Genomic DNA, 16,394 nt, shown 5'->3' with positions numbered 1-16,394 from the left:
CACAGGCTCCGATATGGAAGGGGACACTTCAGACGGCGTTATCCCGTTTGTCACCCCGCCTCGTTCCAGGAGAGCTCTGCGTGTGGAGGAAGAACTTTTTCCTGAGGAAGCACTGTGAGGAATGGCCTCTCGCTTTGCCTATCTTTTCTCTGGGGCTGAAAGCCTCCTTCCCTTCGACTAACTTAAGTGGAGAGCAAAAAGGAATAAAATATGCCGTAGAAAACAATTCAGCCTTCTTGGGGGGCAGCGAGCTTGGCACAGGCACGGACAGGGGTCCAACGTGCAACCTATAACGTAATGAGAGCTCTCGCCTTCAGTCTGTCCCCTCTCCCCCCGGTCTCAGCACACGGAGGATGAGCTGTACCCCACAGCCCCCTGCCCACCTCTCGCTGCGTTCCGAAGCAAACCCGCTCACACAGCGGCTGCGGGGCCGGAGGGCTGCGGGGGGCGGCGCTGCCCCCGCCGCGGGCGGAGCTTCGGCCCCGGCCGGGCTTCGGCTTTGGCTCGGCTCTCGGCTCCCTGCGATCCGTGTTGGAGCAGCGCGGCCTCAGGTGTCAGCCCGCGGTGCGCGATGGCCGCGGGGTTCCCACGCGGGCGGCCGGAGCCGTCTGTCCGCCCGTCGGGGTTGAGCTCGGGGGGAGGCGGCGCGGCCACCTGAACGCGGAGCAATACAACAAGTAGCTCTCGCCCAGCCGCCGACGCCCGAGACGAGGAGCCGCCGCCGGGCCTCTCGCCCAGGTACCGAGGGGCGGGGGCCGGGAGCAGCCCTAACCCGGCTTTCCCCGCAGCGGGCACGTCTGAGCGGCAGCGACCCCCGCCCCGAGGCTGCTCCGCTGCTGCTGCCGGGGGTCGCGTCCCCTCGCACACGGCCGCCTCCCTTTCAGGTTTAGAGGTGGGGGTAGGGGGGGAAGAGACGCGGATTTCCCACCCCTCTTTGTGTGCTGGGCTGTAGGCGCCGTTCGGTACCGGCGGCTCGAGGAGGAGCGGAGCCATTGGGGGCGGCGGGAGGCAGAGCCCGGCGCGGGGACATCGCTCCGGGAAACGGGGTGGGACGGAGGCGGCCGGGATAGGCGGGGAATGGCGCGGGGATGCCGGGGGGGTTTCTCCTTCATTCCTTCTCTCTGTCCGCGCTGAAGGCAGAAGCTCGTCCCGCTCCTCCGCCCCGTGCCGCCCCAGTCATGTCCCACCCGGAGCGATGGGGAAGCTCGAGGACAACGAGAGGGTGATCCTCAACGTGGGGGGCACGCGGCACGAGACCTACCGCAGCACCCTGAAGACCCTGCCGGGCACCCGCCTGGCCCTGCTCGCCTCCGAGTCGCAGGGCGAGTCCCCGGGCAACGAGGAGCCGCCGCCGTCTCCTCTTCCCAACGCGGCCCCGCCGGCGGGCGGCTGCCCCGAACCCGGCAGCGGCTGCAGCCCGCGAGGCGGCGGCGGGGCCAGCGAGTTCTTCTTCGACCGCCACCCGGGGGTCTTCGCTTATGTGCTCAACTACTACCGCACCGGCAAGCTGCACTGCCCCGCCGACGTGTGCGGGCCGCTCTTCGAGGAGGAGCTGGCCTTCTGGGGCATCGACGAGACCGACGTGGAGCCCTGCTGCTGGATGACCTACCGGCAGCACCGCGACGCCGAGGAAGCGCTCGACATCTTCGAGGCGCCCGACCTGCTGACGGGCGAGCCGCCCCCCGACGGCGACGACGACGATATGGCAGCCAAGCGACTGGGCATCGAGGACGTGGCGGCGGCCGCCGAGGGCAAGGGTGGGCGCTGGAGGCGGCTGCAGCCCCGAGTCTGGGCGCTCTTCGAGGACCCCTACTCCTCCCGGGCCGCCAGGGTAAGCGCCCACCGACGGCGCTCCCGGGAGATGCATCGTCACCCCCGGGTGATGGCGGTGGTGGTGCCCCGGGAGCCTCGGGGTGTTGGGAGTGTGTGGGGTGTGTAGGTGGAGCTGGGGTGGGCTGCGGAGTGGTGCCGTGGTGGGACGCTGTGAGGTGTGACATCAGCCCCTCTGGATTGAGCTGTGCCTGCAATCCTTGTCTCAGTGGGGACATAAGAGTGGTACTGGGGGACCACACTGTGTGCCAATGGGCTGCATTAGTGTCCTTTCTGGAGGCCTGCAGGGCTGTATGTGCACCGTGTGCTCTGGCTTTCAGGGAGGTGTTGGGTTGTGTGAGGTGGCGACTGCCCACAGCCCTTCCAGGAGGGCTCTGCTGGCAGCTCCTGCTTGGCACTCCTGCTTCTGCCCTGATGAGCATGGTGGGACCTAGTGACAGGGCACCCACCTGCCCCCTGCCTGTCAAGGTGGTCCTCATGGCTCTGCAGCTGAGGGCTGTGAGGGAACACCGGTCCTCAGTGAGTTCTCTACAGGTGGGGTTTTAGATTTTGGCTCTTTCTTCTGTGCTGGAGGATGGTGCGAGTTTCAGCCCTGACTTGTAGTTACTGCTGTTGGTGGTGATGGGTTTTACTTTCTAACCCACGGAACAAGCAAATGGTTGTAACACCTTTGGGGGAGGTACACAGTGATGCCTTGAACTCAGCTGTGGGAACAGCACCCAGCAGCGAGTCCTGCCTGCAGCACGTGAGAAAGAAAGAGCTCATGGTTGGAACAGGCTTGGATTTTAAGGCAGCAGGAGGCGTTTCATGGTGCTTTCACTGGGTGTCCCTGTGAAGAACCCAGACCTCGTCCTGTGTCACTGATCAGTACTGTCCCCAACGGTGCCATTGGGGTCATCACAGCCTGATGGAGAGTGGGGTGTCAGGAGGTGCAGAGCTCCAGCTGTTGCCCCAGGTGTCTCTATAGCAGGCTGTGTTCTGAATACACATTGGTAGTGTTTTTTATTGTTGCTCATTAAGGACATGTGCAGTTCACGTGTTGGCCACCCGAATTCAGCAGGGTTCAGCTGTCGGTACCTGACCTAACAGCAGTGTGTTGGTCCCACCGCAGCTGGAGAAGCTGCTCACAAATCTGCAGCTTTTACTATGCAGAGCCTTTCACTGAACTTTGTGGGGCACTGGCAGTCATCATTCATCTATTAGAGAAGATACTTACCTTTTTAAAGTTAGGAAGGGGTTTAAAGTATTATGTTCAGATTTCAGCCACAGGCAGCCAGAGTGAGGCAGTGCCAGAGCTGCAGCTCTGAGTTCTGGTTCTGTTCAGCGCTGCCGCTCTGTGCAGTGATCACCCCCCGCATGCAGGCTGCTCAGATTGCTGCTCAGAGCTTGGCAGCATGGGGCACCCCTGTGCCTTAGGACACCCCTCAATGTGCGGCAGTTTGGGTGGTGGTACCCCCAGCTGGAAGCTGAGGTGCCGTTGTCGGTTCAGTATTCCCCCACACCTGAGACAGACACTTTGTTTTCTGAGTATTCTGGCAAACGCGGTGTTGTTGTGTGTCAGCTGAAATGATGACTAACTCTAAAAATATTTGGGTGAGATCCTTACTGAGCGCAAGAAAACCTCCGTGAGCATCAATTGTGCCTCGCAACGCGAGCTCCTGACTCATGCACTGCTGGGATGGTGGTGAAACAGCTCGCTGCTAAACTTTCCTAGTAACGGTGGTAATCCATCGCAGTGCTGCTCGGTTGAACTTCCACACTGTCTGTTTGGAGGAACGTGACGCTGAGATAAACTGGATGTTGGTTATTCATGGGGTGGCACTTAATATATCTGTTTGTCTTTATCCTAAACCATGATCTCTAAAAATAGAAATTTGATAGAAATTCAAATATAAGTTGCCATGGTAACCTATTGGGGGATAGTGCACACACAGATTATTCTAGCAAGACCATCCAGTGATGTTATATAAACAGTGGAACTCATCTGTTGACAAGGAGGTGTATTGCGTTAGGGACTTAACAAAATCAACTTTAATACATGCAGTTTGATAGTTAGTGACATCTACTAGCCGTGCTTGTTGTAAATACGAAACATAATGCGTATGCATGCAATTGCTTTGAAACCCGCGACGCTTTTCTTTGTATCTCAAGTTGAGGAATTGCATCTGAATATCATTTGTTTTCATTCCTCCACTTGGGATTTCTCCATCTGTGAATTGTAAGGAAGGGTGCAGTGGAATTGCTTTTGCTCCAGGCTCTCCGGAGCTGTCACTCACAGACTGCTCTCTGACAGAGCACTGCTGTGTGGATGGAGGGGTCCCAGCAGTAAGGGCTGCCCCAGCAGGAGACACATTGGGCAGCCAAATCCTCCTGTGTGGTGCAGGTCTGTACTCAGTTCTTATTGCACTGTGTGTGCTGTGTTTGTGTCTGGTTAACAACGGTGGGGTATTTTGGACTCCTCTCATGGCCCTTGGCTCATGTATAAGAGACTCTGCTTTAGTAACATACAGAGAGATGTCCAAATAGTTTGTAAGGAAGTACGAGAGGCGTAATTAGCACTGAGTTTGACAGAGTGTCTGCAGATGCCCGGCGGGACCTGGAATGTCAGCTCTAGTCTCAGATACCATATTTCAAATTAATTAAGCTTTTAAGATCTTTTATTTTGGAATAATAGTTGAAATATGATGCTGTTTAAAGAAATAATTAGCGTTCGTCATTGATTTTTGTTAAGAGTTGTGGATTATTCCTGCACTTAGCACACGAACCTAGAAACTGCCTGGGGACTCACAGTGTTCATGTCTGTCTGTCCCCCAGAGCAGCCTTTCTGTCCATGCACAGAACAGGGATGGGATGGGGATACCAGGCTGTGTGATGCTGGAAAAGAGAAACTCCTGTGTGTGGTTGTACCTGTGATGATACTGTAGGATGCTGCTTGTGGTGACACTCCTGTTGGCCTCCAGCACTCAGAGAGGTTGGCTGTGGGAAGGGTTGGCGAAATGAAGGAGGCAGCCAGGGGAGAGAACCAGATTAATGGGTTCCCTAGAGGTGTAGAGCCCCAGAAATGGTATAGGAGGGCATTGTTAGTGAAGTTAACTCACATCTTTCTTTGGTGACTTGTGCACAATTTTCCAGGTAGGTGGATGCATGCTGGGTACCAGGGTGGCTTATGTGGGCTGCTAGGGATGCAAACAGCTTTTATTTTTGGTGGAAGCAGCGCTGCTGGGACAGTCTGACAGACACATCATGAGTGAAGTGGGGAGAATACAGCCGGCTCAGAGTGCACGTTAATAGCAAAGTGCAAGGCTTATTTGCTCTCTTGAAAATAGAACAGGCATTTTAATTACTAAGTGCAGGTCTTAGAAATTTTTGAGTTACGAAGTTTTTTCTTCTATCTGAAAGTGGTTATAGGAATGTACAAAGAAAAGAGCAGAGATTACAAAGAAATGCAAAGAGTGGGCTTTCCTCTTGCCATCTTGCTAATCAAAGTGGGAAAAGAATCTGTTCACTTACATTGATTGCTTTTAAAGCAACAGCACCTTGTTCCTGGGACAAACACTGTGACACATCATTGCTGTGGGTATTCTCGCATTCCGTGGCTTTATGAGTGCATGGGCTGACTAAATCGTATAAGTACTTTTCATGAATTCATTTCTGGAATGCTGGATGTTGAGAGTCTTAATTGCAAATAGTTGCTTAATAAGTTAACCGCTCAAGGTAAGGCACTTTGATCTGTGTTAAATTTAGATGGTATCTGGTGGCACTGACATAGCAGTGAGGTAAAACCAGACTGCTTTCTGCCTTCCTAACTTCTGCCTTTTTCTCTACAGCTGTTCTGCCTGCTGCTGCTACTGTTTCCATGGAAACAAGCCAGCTCTTGGCTTCCTTTTTCCATTGAAAACAGCCTTCTCTCTGTCACTTATTAATCTCAGAAAAGCATTCTGTCATGGCTCTGACATGAGCGCCACAGAGCTGATCTGCTTGAGCATCTCAGCAATGGATGCTGGTCTGTATGCACCCCTGCACGTAGCCAGATTCATCCTCTGACTTTAAAAGAATTCGATTGATGGACTTGCTCTGAATTTGCTTTGGTATAACTGGAAGTGGAAATTAGCTTACCACACACAGCCCAAGATAATAACAGTATCGAGAATTGTTCTTGGCCGAGAAATCTGGCAGACAGCGTCCCATTCCTGTGTGCAATTCAGACATAACGCCCTGCTGCTCTTTGTCACGTTTTGTTTTCAGCAGTGAAGTGCTGAAATGATACACTTTGGGGTTAGGACATGTCTTCAAACCCATTCATAACCATCCACGTGGTGGTGGAGGAGCAGCTCACAGCTCCGGGAAATACTGCGTAGGTTTCAGCATTTCCATTTGGTCAGGTGTCATCATAGCACCGTGTTATAAGTGAAGCTGTCAGGATAAGCAAGAAGTGAATTAAGAAAAATGGTTTCTTCGTGGTCCTTCTTATTCAGAAGGTGTCTGGTACCTTCTGAAGAATATGACATTTTGCTTGGTTTTTATTTTTTTTAAAGACACATTGAATTGTAATGAAAACAAAAATCAAAACTCAGACTAATGTTGTATCCTTGGTCAGTGTCCCTCATTATCAGAACATTAAGATTTTAAAGGAACTTTGTCTAGAACTTACTTGGCCTTTTCTCCCTCAACAGTCATTGCTAGAAGGTGTCTGTTCTCTCCTCGTGAAGTTGCCTTTCAATTAGGGTAGAAGCAGCAGAGCACAGGCGAGGCATCTCTGTATGTCTTCTTAATGTTTTGTATAATCTCTGGTGGATGAGCTGCTTTTTTGCAGAGGCTGCTGCTCTTCCTTCACTTTGGACTTGGCTCATCGTGGGGAAGCATGTTTCCTTCAACCAGCACAGGACAGGAAGGGTTTGTGCTCTCTGTATTTGGCACCTGATGGGATGTTCCCTTTTTGTTCTCTTTACTGAAGTCTTCTTCAGACCTTTCTGCTGGCAGCATGACTTACATAAGCTAACTGATCCCACGTAGGAGCTTGTGGGGGTTTCTGCAGTGTACTTTTTACCATGAGTAAAGTAGGTAGGCCAATAAAAATACAGAGAGGATAAAATATGGAATATCAAGCTGTTGCTTATAATTCTACAAAGGATATTTCTATAGCAATACATTTTTATGTCTGCTGTTACTTCCCAAGAGCCTTTCTCCTGGTGCGAGGGCTGGAGCAAGAGGATATTTCTTGCATCAAAACCCATTTGAGCTGGTGAACTCAATATGCAGCTGCAGAAATGTGTCCTGACATACTGATGTAAACTTAGCGTTGTCGACGTGATAAAAGAGACTGTAAGTTGGAGTGCTGGTCTGGTATGTTCGCTGCCCTGTCATGATATACTCGTACATATTGTTGTAACTGGGTGATAAGCCTGTCAAAAAAACACCTAGATGTGGCTGTAGAGGGGGGAAAAAAGTGATTTCACATTCATTCTAATCCTACAAATGTGTTTAATTATTATCATTGTTAGTGCTATATAATGACTACAGCATTTTTATTGTTAAAGGAAAAACTCCCATCTGTTAATCAGAAGTGTTAAAAATAGAATGCCATGTAATCATACAATTTCTTCTGATTTGCTTTACAGATTTTTTGACTGAAGTGGTGACATGAGGCTTAAAAACCAAATTATCCAATTATTATAACTGTATTTTTCCCCTCCCTTTAAGTTGTCTGAGAATTTTGAGATGCTGCTGTGTTTTTGATCTTGATACTAGTAAGTTAATTATTGCAAGGGCTTAATAATTCAGTCTTTTCTTATTACAGACATGTAAATCCTTAGTATTTCTAGGTGAATCTAGGGTATCAGGTCTTTGATATGCTCCAGAAAAGAAGGTTGTAAGTAGAGGAGAACAGTCTGTTATCTTGGTTCACAAGTACATACTGGATTTAAAACACAGTATAGTTTATTTCTGAGATAAATAGTTTCTTAACTTTCTACACTGCAGCATACAAACCTGTATTTTAGGTGTGCCTACTCTCTAAAGAAGGCAGAACATCTCTTGGAGCTTGTTGCTGGTTTTGATATTGGGTTGAGTATCAGCTGCATAGCAGTAATCTTCTTCTTAAATGTTTAATCCTTATCCTAGGAGAAGGAATTCTTTAGGAATGAGTACCACCATACTAAAATGCTTTGTTTGGTAAAAGTGGAGGGGCTGCTGTAACACTGGGGGAATTTAAAGCAATAGGAATCATACGTGGAGGTGCAGTTTTAATGGCTGAGAAAATTCTCTTTCAGTGACTCATTTTGGAGAACACGAAGTTCTGTATGATGATACAGAGGGCTACAGGATGGTGCTGTGAAACACTGTGTTCCTGTGGTTGCAAAAATAAGGGCTGTGAGCTGCAATCCTGATGAGTTTGGAGGTGCCCATCACAGTGCAGGGTTGGAGTGGTTGGCTGTCACATCAGGCATCCTGCTGCTGGTGGTGCTCATAAGTGGGAGCAAGAGTAACGTCTCCAGTTGTATTATGGTTGGCTTGCTTAATTTCTCAGTACATAAATCACAGTATCACAGTATCACAGTCTTGTGCGAGTTGGAAGGAACCTTAGAGATCATCGAGTCCAACCCCCGGGATTCGAGCCTCATGTGTAGCAGAGCGGCACTTCTACCACTTGCGCCACAGGGGGGATTCGAACCTGGGCCTCCAGTGTTGCAGCGCGGCATTCCTACCACTGCGCCACCGGGGCACACATGAATATTAACAACAGTGTGAAATGATAATACTTACAGACAATTTTATCACGTTCTGCATTTTCTGGAGAAAGGAAAAACAAGAAAAAAAAGGCAGTCAGGAATGTTTTGTTGGAGCAGGAGCTGAGTTTGGACCATGTACAGAGTTAAGTTCTCATGTTTCAAACTTCCCTTACAGTTGAAAATGAAGTCCTTTTACTACTAATATTTCTGAGTTTCATGTTTTCATAGTTTAAGTAAAGTGTATACAGTAAGTGACATCAGGGGCTTTTGATTGGGTAGAATTCAAACAGGGTTGCATTTCAGCCCAAGTACCGAACATCAGCTCCGCTATATAACTCATTACCTGTTCATTAGCTCTTAATAATTGATGTTAAACAGATTTATTTAAAAACATTGGATATTTCCATCCCTTGGCCAGTAAATATCATTAGTGGCTCTATTCTATGCTAGGTTGAAACTCCTGCTCCCCTAGGTAGTATTGTACCTGTAAGGTTGAAGAAATAAATGGTAATGTTTGTCATCTGTTGCCAAAAAAGGCAGATGAAGCTGATGCTTCACTGACCCATAAATGGTCAACAAAATTGGTTTGATGCATTGCAGCTACAGGGTCTCCTTGGTTAGTCATTGTGTGTTTCAAACTGATGCCACGGTAGCAGGACAAATGAACTGGGGAATTTGTAAAGCAGAGAATATTTGATATGAAGGAGAAATTACATCTTGGAGGAAAGTGAATCAATACAGATTGAAACAAGGAATGTAATTTCATTATTTTAGTTTTTCACAATATAGTCTGTGAAATGTTAAAACTGGAGAAGATGGTGTTTTGTGTTACGTGTCTATTTCTCTAATGAATGATTTTCATTAAGTTAAGGATAGAACTTGTCAGCTGTCTTTAAACTGCAGGTATATCTAACAGATTGATGCTTTTCATTGCAGTTGTCTCTTCCTTAAAGTGCAAAGGGAGCTTTCAGAGTTGCTGCTTTAATGACACGATTTATTCCATTTTGGAAATGGCTATTTCAGCAAATACAATCATGATGCAGCTTGCCACCTTAATCCAGCTTCTGGTACAAGTATCCCCCAAATGTCGTTGAAGGCTCTCAGTGCTGGTTCTTAGTTATCCGTGTCCTCTTTCTTTGTCCCCACCTTGCTACACTCAACACCTTGTGCTACCACTGTGCCAGTAACTGACTGTGCTAAGATTTTCCAAACAAGGACTTTTCCAGTGCATTTGTAATAAAATTACACAGAATCACAGAATTGTAGGGGTTGGAAGGGACCTCTAGAGTCCAACCCCCCTGCCAAAGCAGGTTCCCTACACCATGTTGCACAGGTAGGCGTCCAGGCGGGTCTTGAATATCTCCAGAGAAGGAGACTCCACCACCTCCCTGGGCAGCCTGTTCCAGTGCTTCGTGACCCTCACCGTAAAGAAGTTCTTGCGCTCATTTGTGCGGAACTTCCTGTGCTGAAGTTTCATCCTATTACCTATAGTCCTGTCCCCACGCACTACTGAAAAGAGACCAAATTAACAATTCTGCTTCAGCTTGAAGTACAATGATAGTTATACATGCCTTTCTACTTTTACTGCTATCTTCAGTAGTATCTGTGCTGGCAGCTTTTCTTTGAAAGACTGATGGTGTGCATCACATACTGAAATTTTCCAGAGTTTTCATTTCAATGATTTTGTATTCTCAAGAATTTGAAGTATTCTGTAGTAGAAATGTACCCATTAGGCTTTGGAGAAGTACAGATTGAGTTCACATTGGGTTTGTGTTTCATCAGAGGAGCCTGTCTTGCCCTTGAGTTCTGACAGATTCATGAGTTGGACGCAGTTTTCTTTGGAAAAGAAGTCTGCTTTAGTTAAAATGTATCAATAGCTAAATTTCTAAAATTATAGAAGTATAGAATCACCAAGGTTAGAAAAGACCTAAAAGCTCATCCAGTCCAACCGTTCACCTATTACTAATAGCTCCCACTAAACCGTGTCCCTCAACACAGCATCCAGTCTTTCCTTGAACACCCCCAGGGTTGGTGATTTTACCACCTCCCTGGGCAGTCAATTCCACTGCCTGACCACCCCTTCTGTGAATAATATCTCCTAATGTCCAGCCTGAATCTCTCCTGCCATAGCTTGAAATGGAGCATGGAAAACTATTCAACTCCCATCTTTTGCTGCTGTTCTTTGTGTACTCCTTGAAGACACAGTTCAGGAGTTGTGTATTAGTAATTAAAACCAACAAACATTGCAGCAAAGTCTTATTTTGTTTGTTTACTGTTAAAGCTTTTTAAAAATAATGAGGTAATTGTCACAGTTTGTAATCTTAATGTGAGCAAAATCCTTTCTGCAGAAACCCAGGCTTTGTGATATTGTGGGAAGGTCTTGGCAATAGTGGGGACTAAAGGCAAATGCTGTGTGTTATAAAAGCTCACGCTATAAATTTTTCATTGCAGTTCTGCTCAGACAAGTACTGTGTCAGTGCAACAGCAGTGTACCTTGCAAGTCCAGCTGTGAGGTGTGAATCTGACACAGGGGAGAATGTTTGTGGCCCTCATGCTTTCAGACTTCAGATGGTGTTTTTATCCCTATATTTATGTATATCTATGTGTCTCTCTATAAATATGAATGCAAGTTGTAGAATCGAGGAATCAGAATGGTTTGGGTTGGAAGGGACCTTAAGGGCCACCTAGTTCCAGCTTCCCTGCTGCAGGCAGAGTTGCCACCCATTGGATCAGGTTCCCCAGAGCCCCATCCAATCTGATCCTGAATGCCTCCAGGAATGGGGCACCCACAGATTTTCTGGGCAACCTGTTCCAATGTTTTCTTCCTGATATCTAGTCTAAACCCACTCTTTGTTAGTTTAAAACCATTTCCCCTTGTCTCTCTATGCTGTAAATTTATGTATATTCTTTATATAAGATATTTTGAGAAAATCAGGTCTCCCAGCTGTTGGTAAAGGGGAAATATTAAGAAAACCTCACATTATGCAATTGTTTTCTTTGGATAATACTGATAAACACATACTATAATTTTTCATTCTGCTTAAGTAATCTAGCCTGTTTTATTATTCATTTACTAGGTTTGTTTTAAAGTTTTTTAGTTGCATTTTGTAGGAGGGAGACAGGTTCAGTTCAAGTTCACATCTCTGTTTCTCGTGAGGCAGAATGGGAGTGCTTCATAAGGAGAAACACAAAAACATGAACGTAATGTTTGTGTGGAAGATGCAGAAAGTCAGTCACTGTTGTAGGGATTGTGTTACAGCAAACTCATTTGGTCAGGTTCAGAAGGAGATGGAGTTTGACAAGGGCTCAGGGACTAAATGTGCTGGCAGTGAATTCTGGAGGATTGGTTGATTTCTCTGCTAGGCTGTACCATCCCCAGTGGTCCACCTCTGTGGTAAACCCTGTCTGCAAATTGAAGAGACATAACTGTTCTCTTACTTTAGAAAATCACAAAATAACTTTTATTTTATTTTAAATAACAGCAGTGCTAAAATAAGGCAATTACATAAAAAGGGGCATAGTGTTTTAGTTGGTGTCAATCAAATGAAGCAAAGAGGAGGACTTAGGTACTTCTTAAAGAAGACTGAGGATTGTTGTTTTCTGTGCCCAAAGATTTAAGCATCAACAAACAAAATCAATAATTTTGTTTGCAGAACAGTTGGAAGAGCACATTCAAATAGGGTGTATGTCCCACGCCTGAACAATCTGGAAAAAAGGAAACTGAATTGAGTAAGTAAGCGCTGTTCACTTTGTGAGCTGACTGAGGCAGGGTCTGCACGGGAAGAAACTTTTCAGTCACATTTATGAAGGTTGCTTTGTAGTAGATGAAAGCAAGCAGATCAAATTAAAGCAGGGATTGGCTCAGTTAGGCAGACTGACAGTTTCTCCCATCTGAAATTTCCTGTTAGAATTTCTGAAATAAAGATTTCCAGATTTTAGTACACCTGAAAACAATGTTATTTGCATCGGAGTAAAGAGTCTTAAAATGAGAAATATTGGCCAGTCTATACAGTTGGCTCTGCTACCAGTTTGATCTGCAGAATATTAGAAAAACTGTTCAATATTTTCATTATTTTCATGTTGTTGTGTTCCTTCAGGTTCCTTAAATGGTCTCAAATCTAATCTTGTCCTGCAGTGAGAAGTTCTTCATACTCCTAGTTCTTGCTTTTGCCTTCTGTGACTCAGGCAATGTGACAAACTGTGACAAAAATGTTGTGTAGCCTACATGCATGTCTTCAACTCCTCTTATTTATTACTCATGTTAAGTGTGCATAGCAGCACGTAAGTTGGGCTCCCAGTGAAGCTGCCTTACTGTCTGGAAAGGTTGGAATTCCTTCATGCTCCTCTGGGTGTTTTCCCCCTGACCTGTGATCCTTCTCTGGGCATCTATTGCTGGCACTGGCATCAAAGTAGTAGGAAGTAGATAGCCTGAGGTTCCCTTCCCCAAGCAGCTGTAGTTTAAAACCCTCTTCATCAGCTTCTCAAGTTTGTTCTAGCTTGATAAATCAATTGTTATGTGAGTAGTGGAAGCCAAAGACAGCAAGCAAGTTACCACAAGAATTGCTGAAGGGTTCTGAAGAGAAGTGATGTTGGTTTGATATTTTCTTCGCACCTCAGCAAAGACATTTACATTACTTTTACATGTCTTGGAAGCCATACTGAATTATTACAGGACATTTGTTAATAATTTAGCTGCTGTGCTTCTGTGTTGGAAGTGACTTTTAACTCTATTCGGCTAAGACTTGGGGATGTGTTTGAAACACATGACATTGTTGGCTAAACTCAGCCCAGAATATGGCAGCTGACAAGTGTCTGCTTTGACTATGGAGTGGCAAGCAATTTCTTCATTCAGTTAATTGCAGGACAAATGAGTGAGCTTGGCTTCTTTTTCCATCTGAAATGATTGCTGCCTGTAGCCCTGACAGCAAAGAGCTACGTTTCTTCTGAGGCTTTTGAAGTTTGAAAAGTTCTCCTCTGGAGTGCTGCTAATAGCCACATAAAATAGGGCTGCATTTCAGCGTGGTTCCTCATGCAGAATAATAATTGATATTGAAACAATGTCCAGGTTTTTATGGAGAATTGTACGTACGCTTCTAAGCAATGAATCAACTGTTAAATAATTAGCAACAGAAAATATGTAGAGTTATAGCTCTATAAGTCTGCCTCTTACACAGAGGAGGATGCATGTGTACTGTGCTGATTTTATGCAAGGTTCTGAATGTGCCAGTGTGAACCAGGAGTATAGCACTGATCTTTTACATTCACTGTGTAACTTCTAAACGAAACACAAATCCTCCATTATGGGAATTCAGCATGAAAAAATAGTTGTTTGTGTTCCTAGTGGTAGTGGCTAATTGTTGGCATGGATCACTAGTTTGGCCCTGAAAATGCTATGAGCTGGAGGCCATGCTAATGAACTGAATTTGGCGCTAGAGGTTGAAAAGATCCTCCCTCCCTGTGTGTTATATAGTTACCACAGAACGAAACAAAGAGAAAGCATCCTAATGTTATACAATATTTTCAAGTGCTATCCAGCTAAATGCTGCTTTTTGTGGTTTTAACATAAAGATTGGATTTCACTGCAGTGGTTTTTTTCCATTTGAGGATATTTGTGTTTAAAATTATGACTTTAGATTTTTCTCGTTAGCCTGGCAGTCTCTGAATCAGGAAAGGATTTCCTAGAACACGCAAGGAACTGTCAGATTGGTAAGTGTGCCTGAGGGTTTGAGTGTTCCCATAAATACCTATAAGTAGGAAATCAATCTGGAAAAAATTACACTAAGTCTTTGAGGAGACAGAACCATAAAGGTAAATAACATCTAATCAGGAGCTGCTGAAGAAGAACGAGACATTTGAAATGTCAATTAATTAAAAAGGCCAGATGAGAGGGGAAAAAAGAAAAAAAAGACCCGATAAAGGGAGCGGAGGGATTTATTTATTTATTTATTTATTTATTTATTTATTTATTTATTTATATTATTTAAGACCACAAAGTCATCTAGGCTTAGAAAACTAGAGATCGGTGTTGCCTTGAAGTATAGGTTGTGTTGGTTATAGCTGCTTCCAGATTCACTTTATTCTGCAGCCTAGGGAAGGAAAAAAACATGCTAATAGTTTTGTAGGGTGAAAATATTTGCATTTATCACGGTTCTTGGGAATTCTTTAGCTGATTAGAATTAAGTACTGGTAGGGTGGCAGCCAGGGAGAAGCCTCAGTGCCCGTTTGTACAGAGCTGTGCAATCGTCTTAGGCATAATCATACATTTGGCTCTTGAACTTCTGGAAGAAATATTTAAAATCTTTCAGTTTGTCATGTGTCTGTCTGAGGCTTTATCTGAGTGACAAAATTCAGTGTACCGCTGTGTTTTGGAGTGTGGTCCTGAATGTGGATTTGCTCTTGATGCTACTCGTGTACACACTCTGTGTCAAAACTAGTGCTTATTCTGTAGTATTTGTAGCTTCTTAGATAGGAGATATTAAATACAAATAAAATAGGTAGCATATGGCATTGAGACACAAGTGCATTAAACAAAGCATCTTTGAGTCAGTAAGGATATTTTTATTTACTAATGTTATGGACATTCTAACATGGTGATTTTGCAAGAAAACCGAGTGCTGCATTGTTCCAGTTCATAGGAAAGTGAAAAATAGGTCACGCTAAAGAGACAGAAGAGGCTAATAAGATAAATTTTTAATATCTGAAATTCAGTAAGTAGTATGAAGATTTTTTTTTCCCCCTTCATAGAAGATAATAGGCTAGAAATAGAATAGCCTTGAATGAAATTTTCCTATGACAGAGTATATTATAACATTATGAACTGACCTACTCGAATCAAAGCTTTTTTTCTACATCTCAAATCCCTGCTTCTGTTTTGGCTGTCGGATACCAGTCCTGCAGCAGGAAGAAAAAATACTAACAAGAGTTTGGAGAATCTCAAATCTCAGGTAATTCTTCTAATTCTTTAAACATAGAATCATAGAATTTCTCAGGTTGGAAAAGACCTCAAAGATCGTCAAGTCCAAAGAGCATTTCTGAAACTTTTGAACACTTGGGAAGATATATGTCCTGTAGATCATCATGGAGTACTCTTCTGAAAACATTGCATTTAAGTGGTATAAGCTGGAAGTGGCTTTTATTCTTTTGGGAGAAAACCCCCAAATACAATGCCAAGAATGGCTAAAAATGTGCTTTGTAGAGAAAAGGTGAAGACAGCCATAAATGATGGGGCAGAACTTTTAAAAGAGGATATAAATTTCTTTCTGTGTTTTTCAGCACAGCAGTCCCTTTTCATTTAATAAGGAAAATTAGGAATGAATTAGAAGCTTAACAAACATCATTTCCAAAGCCCTTACTCCCCCCTGATCTCATCTCATGCTTTTCTTTGGCCAAAGATAAAGCTGATGTAATGTGCCTCTCTGTATCTGATACTAGTTAAACAAGTCATACATACATGGAACCTTTGCATGGCTGTAATAATCTTTCAAGGAGAGTTTCACAACATAATTTTCCTGCTAGTTATTAACACCGTAAAAGAAGTGGCATAATTGTCCTTGACTGTCATCAGTTTTCTGTCTTCAAATGTAACATTATTAATGCCATTAGCTAATGTTAGTTTGATATTAAGAAAGAGAGACAGCAATGAGCAGAAGACTGAATGACTTGCAACAACATGAAATGCTGTGTTGTTTGATCTATAGGATACATTTTCATTACTGGGTCTAGGAGACTCATTCTGTATCCATTCAATTAAGATGAAGGCTTGGAAAAGAAAAGGAAGAGCAATACAAGTTGAAAATGAAGCCTGAAGGTTTGCAGTATCTCTCTTCATGAATTATA

The 16,394-nt window shown here is 44.8% G+C and overlaps 1 protein-coding gene across 20 annotated transcripts in view; it reads left to right on the top strand.

Annotated features, from left to right (window-relative positions):
* The first annotated feature begins 598 nt into the window (after positions 1-598).
* The window catches only part of KCNC2 (potassium voltage-gated channel subfamily C member 2), an 89,918-nt gene continuing 74,122 nt past the window's right edge, over positions 599-16,394 (top strand). For 17 of the 20 annotated variants that reach the window (XR_014942410.1, XR_014942408.1, XM_085537015.1 and 14 more), the window contains exons 1-2: positions 599-738; positions 1,137-1,831. Coding sequence is in view for 18 of the 20 variants with exons in the window: in XM_085537015.1 (XP_085393141.1) it covers positions 1,196-1,831 (636 nt within the window). In the remaining 2 variants the exon portion in view is untranslated. The remainder of the gene's footprint in view (positions 739-1,136; positions 1,832-16,394) is intronic. The other 3 variants (XM_032443603.2, XM_032443601.2, XM_032443577.2) reach the window with 1 other exon arrangement.

Source organism: Coturnix japonica, chromosome 1 (genome assembly GCF_054131305.1).
Source record: "Coturnix japonica strain WE chromosome 1, WE-NBRP24, whole genome shotgun sequence".
NCBI classification, from domain to species: Eukaryota; Metazoa; Chordata; class Aves; order Galliformes; family Phasianidae; genus Coturnix; species Coturnix japonica.
The sequence above is the reverse complement of the archived record's forward strand: the minus strand, read 5'-3'. Positions and strand labels throughout refer to the sequence as shown.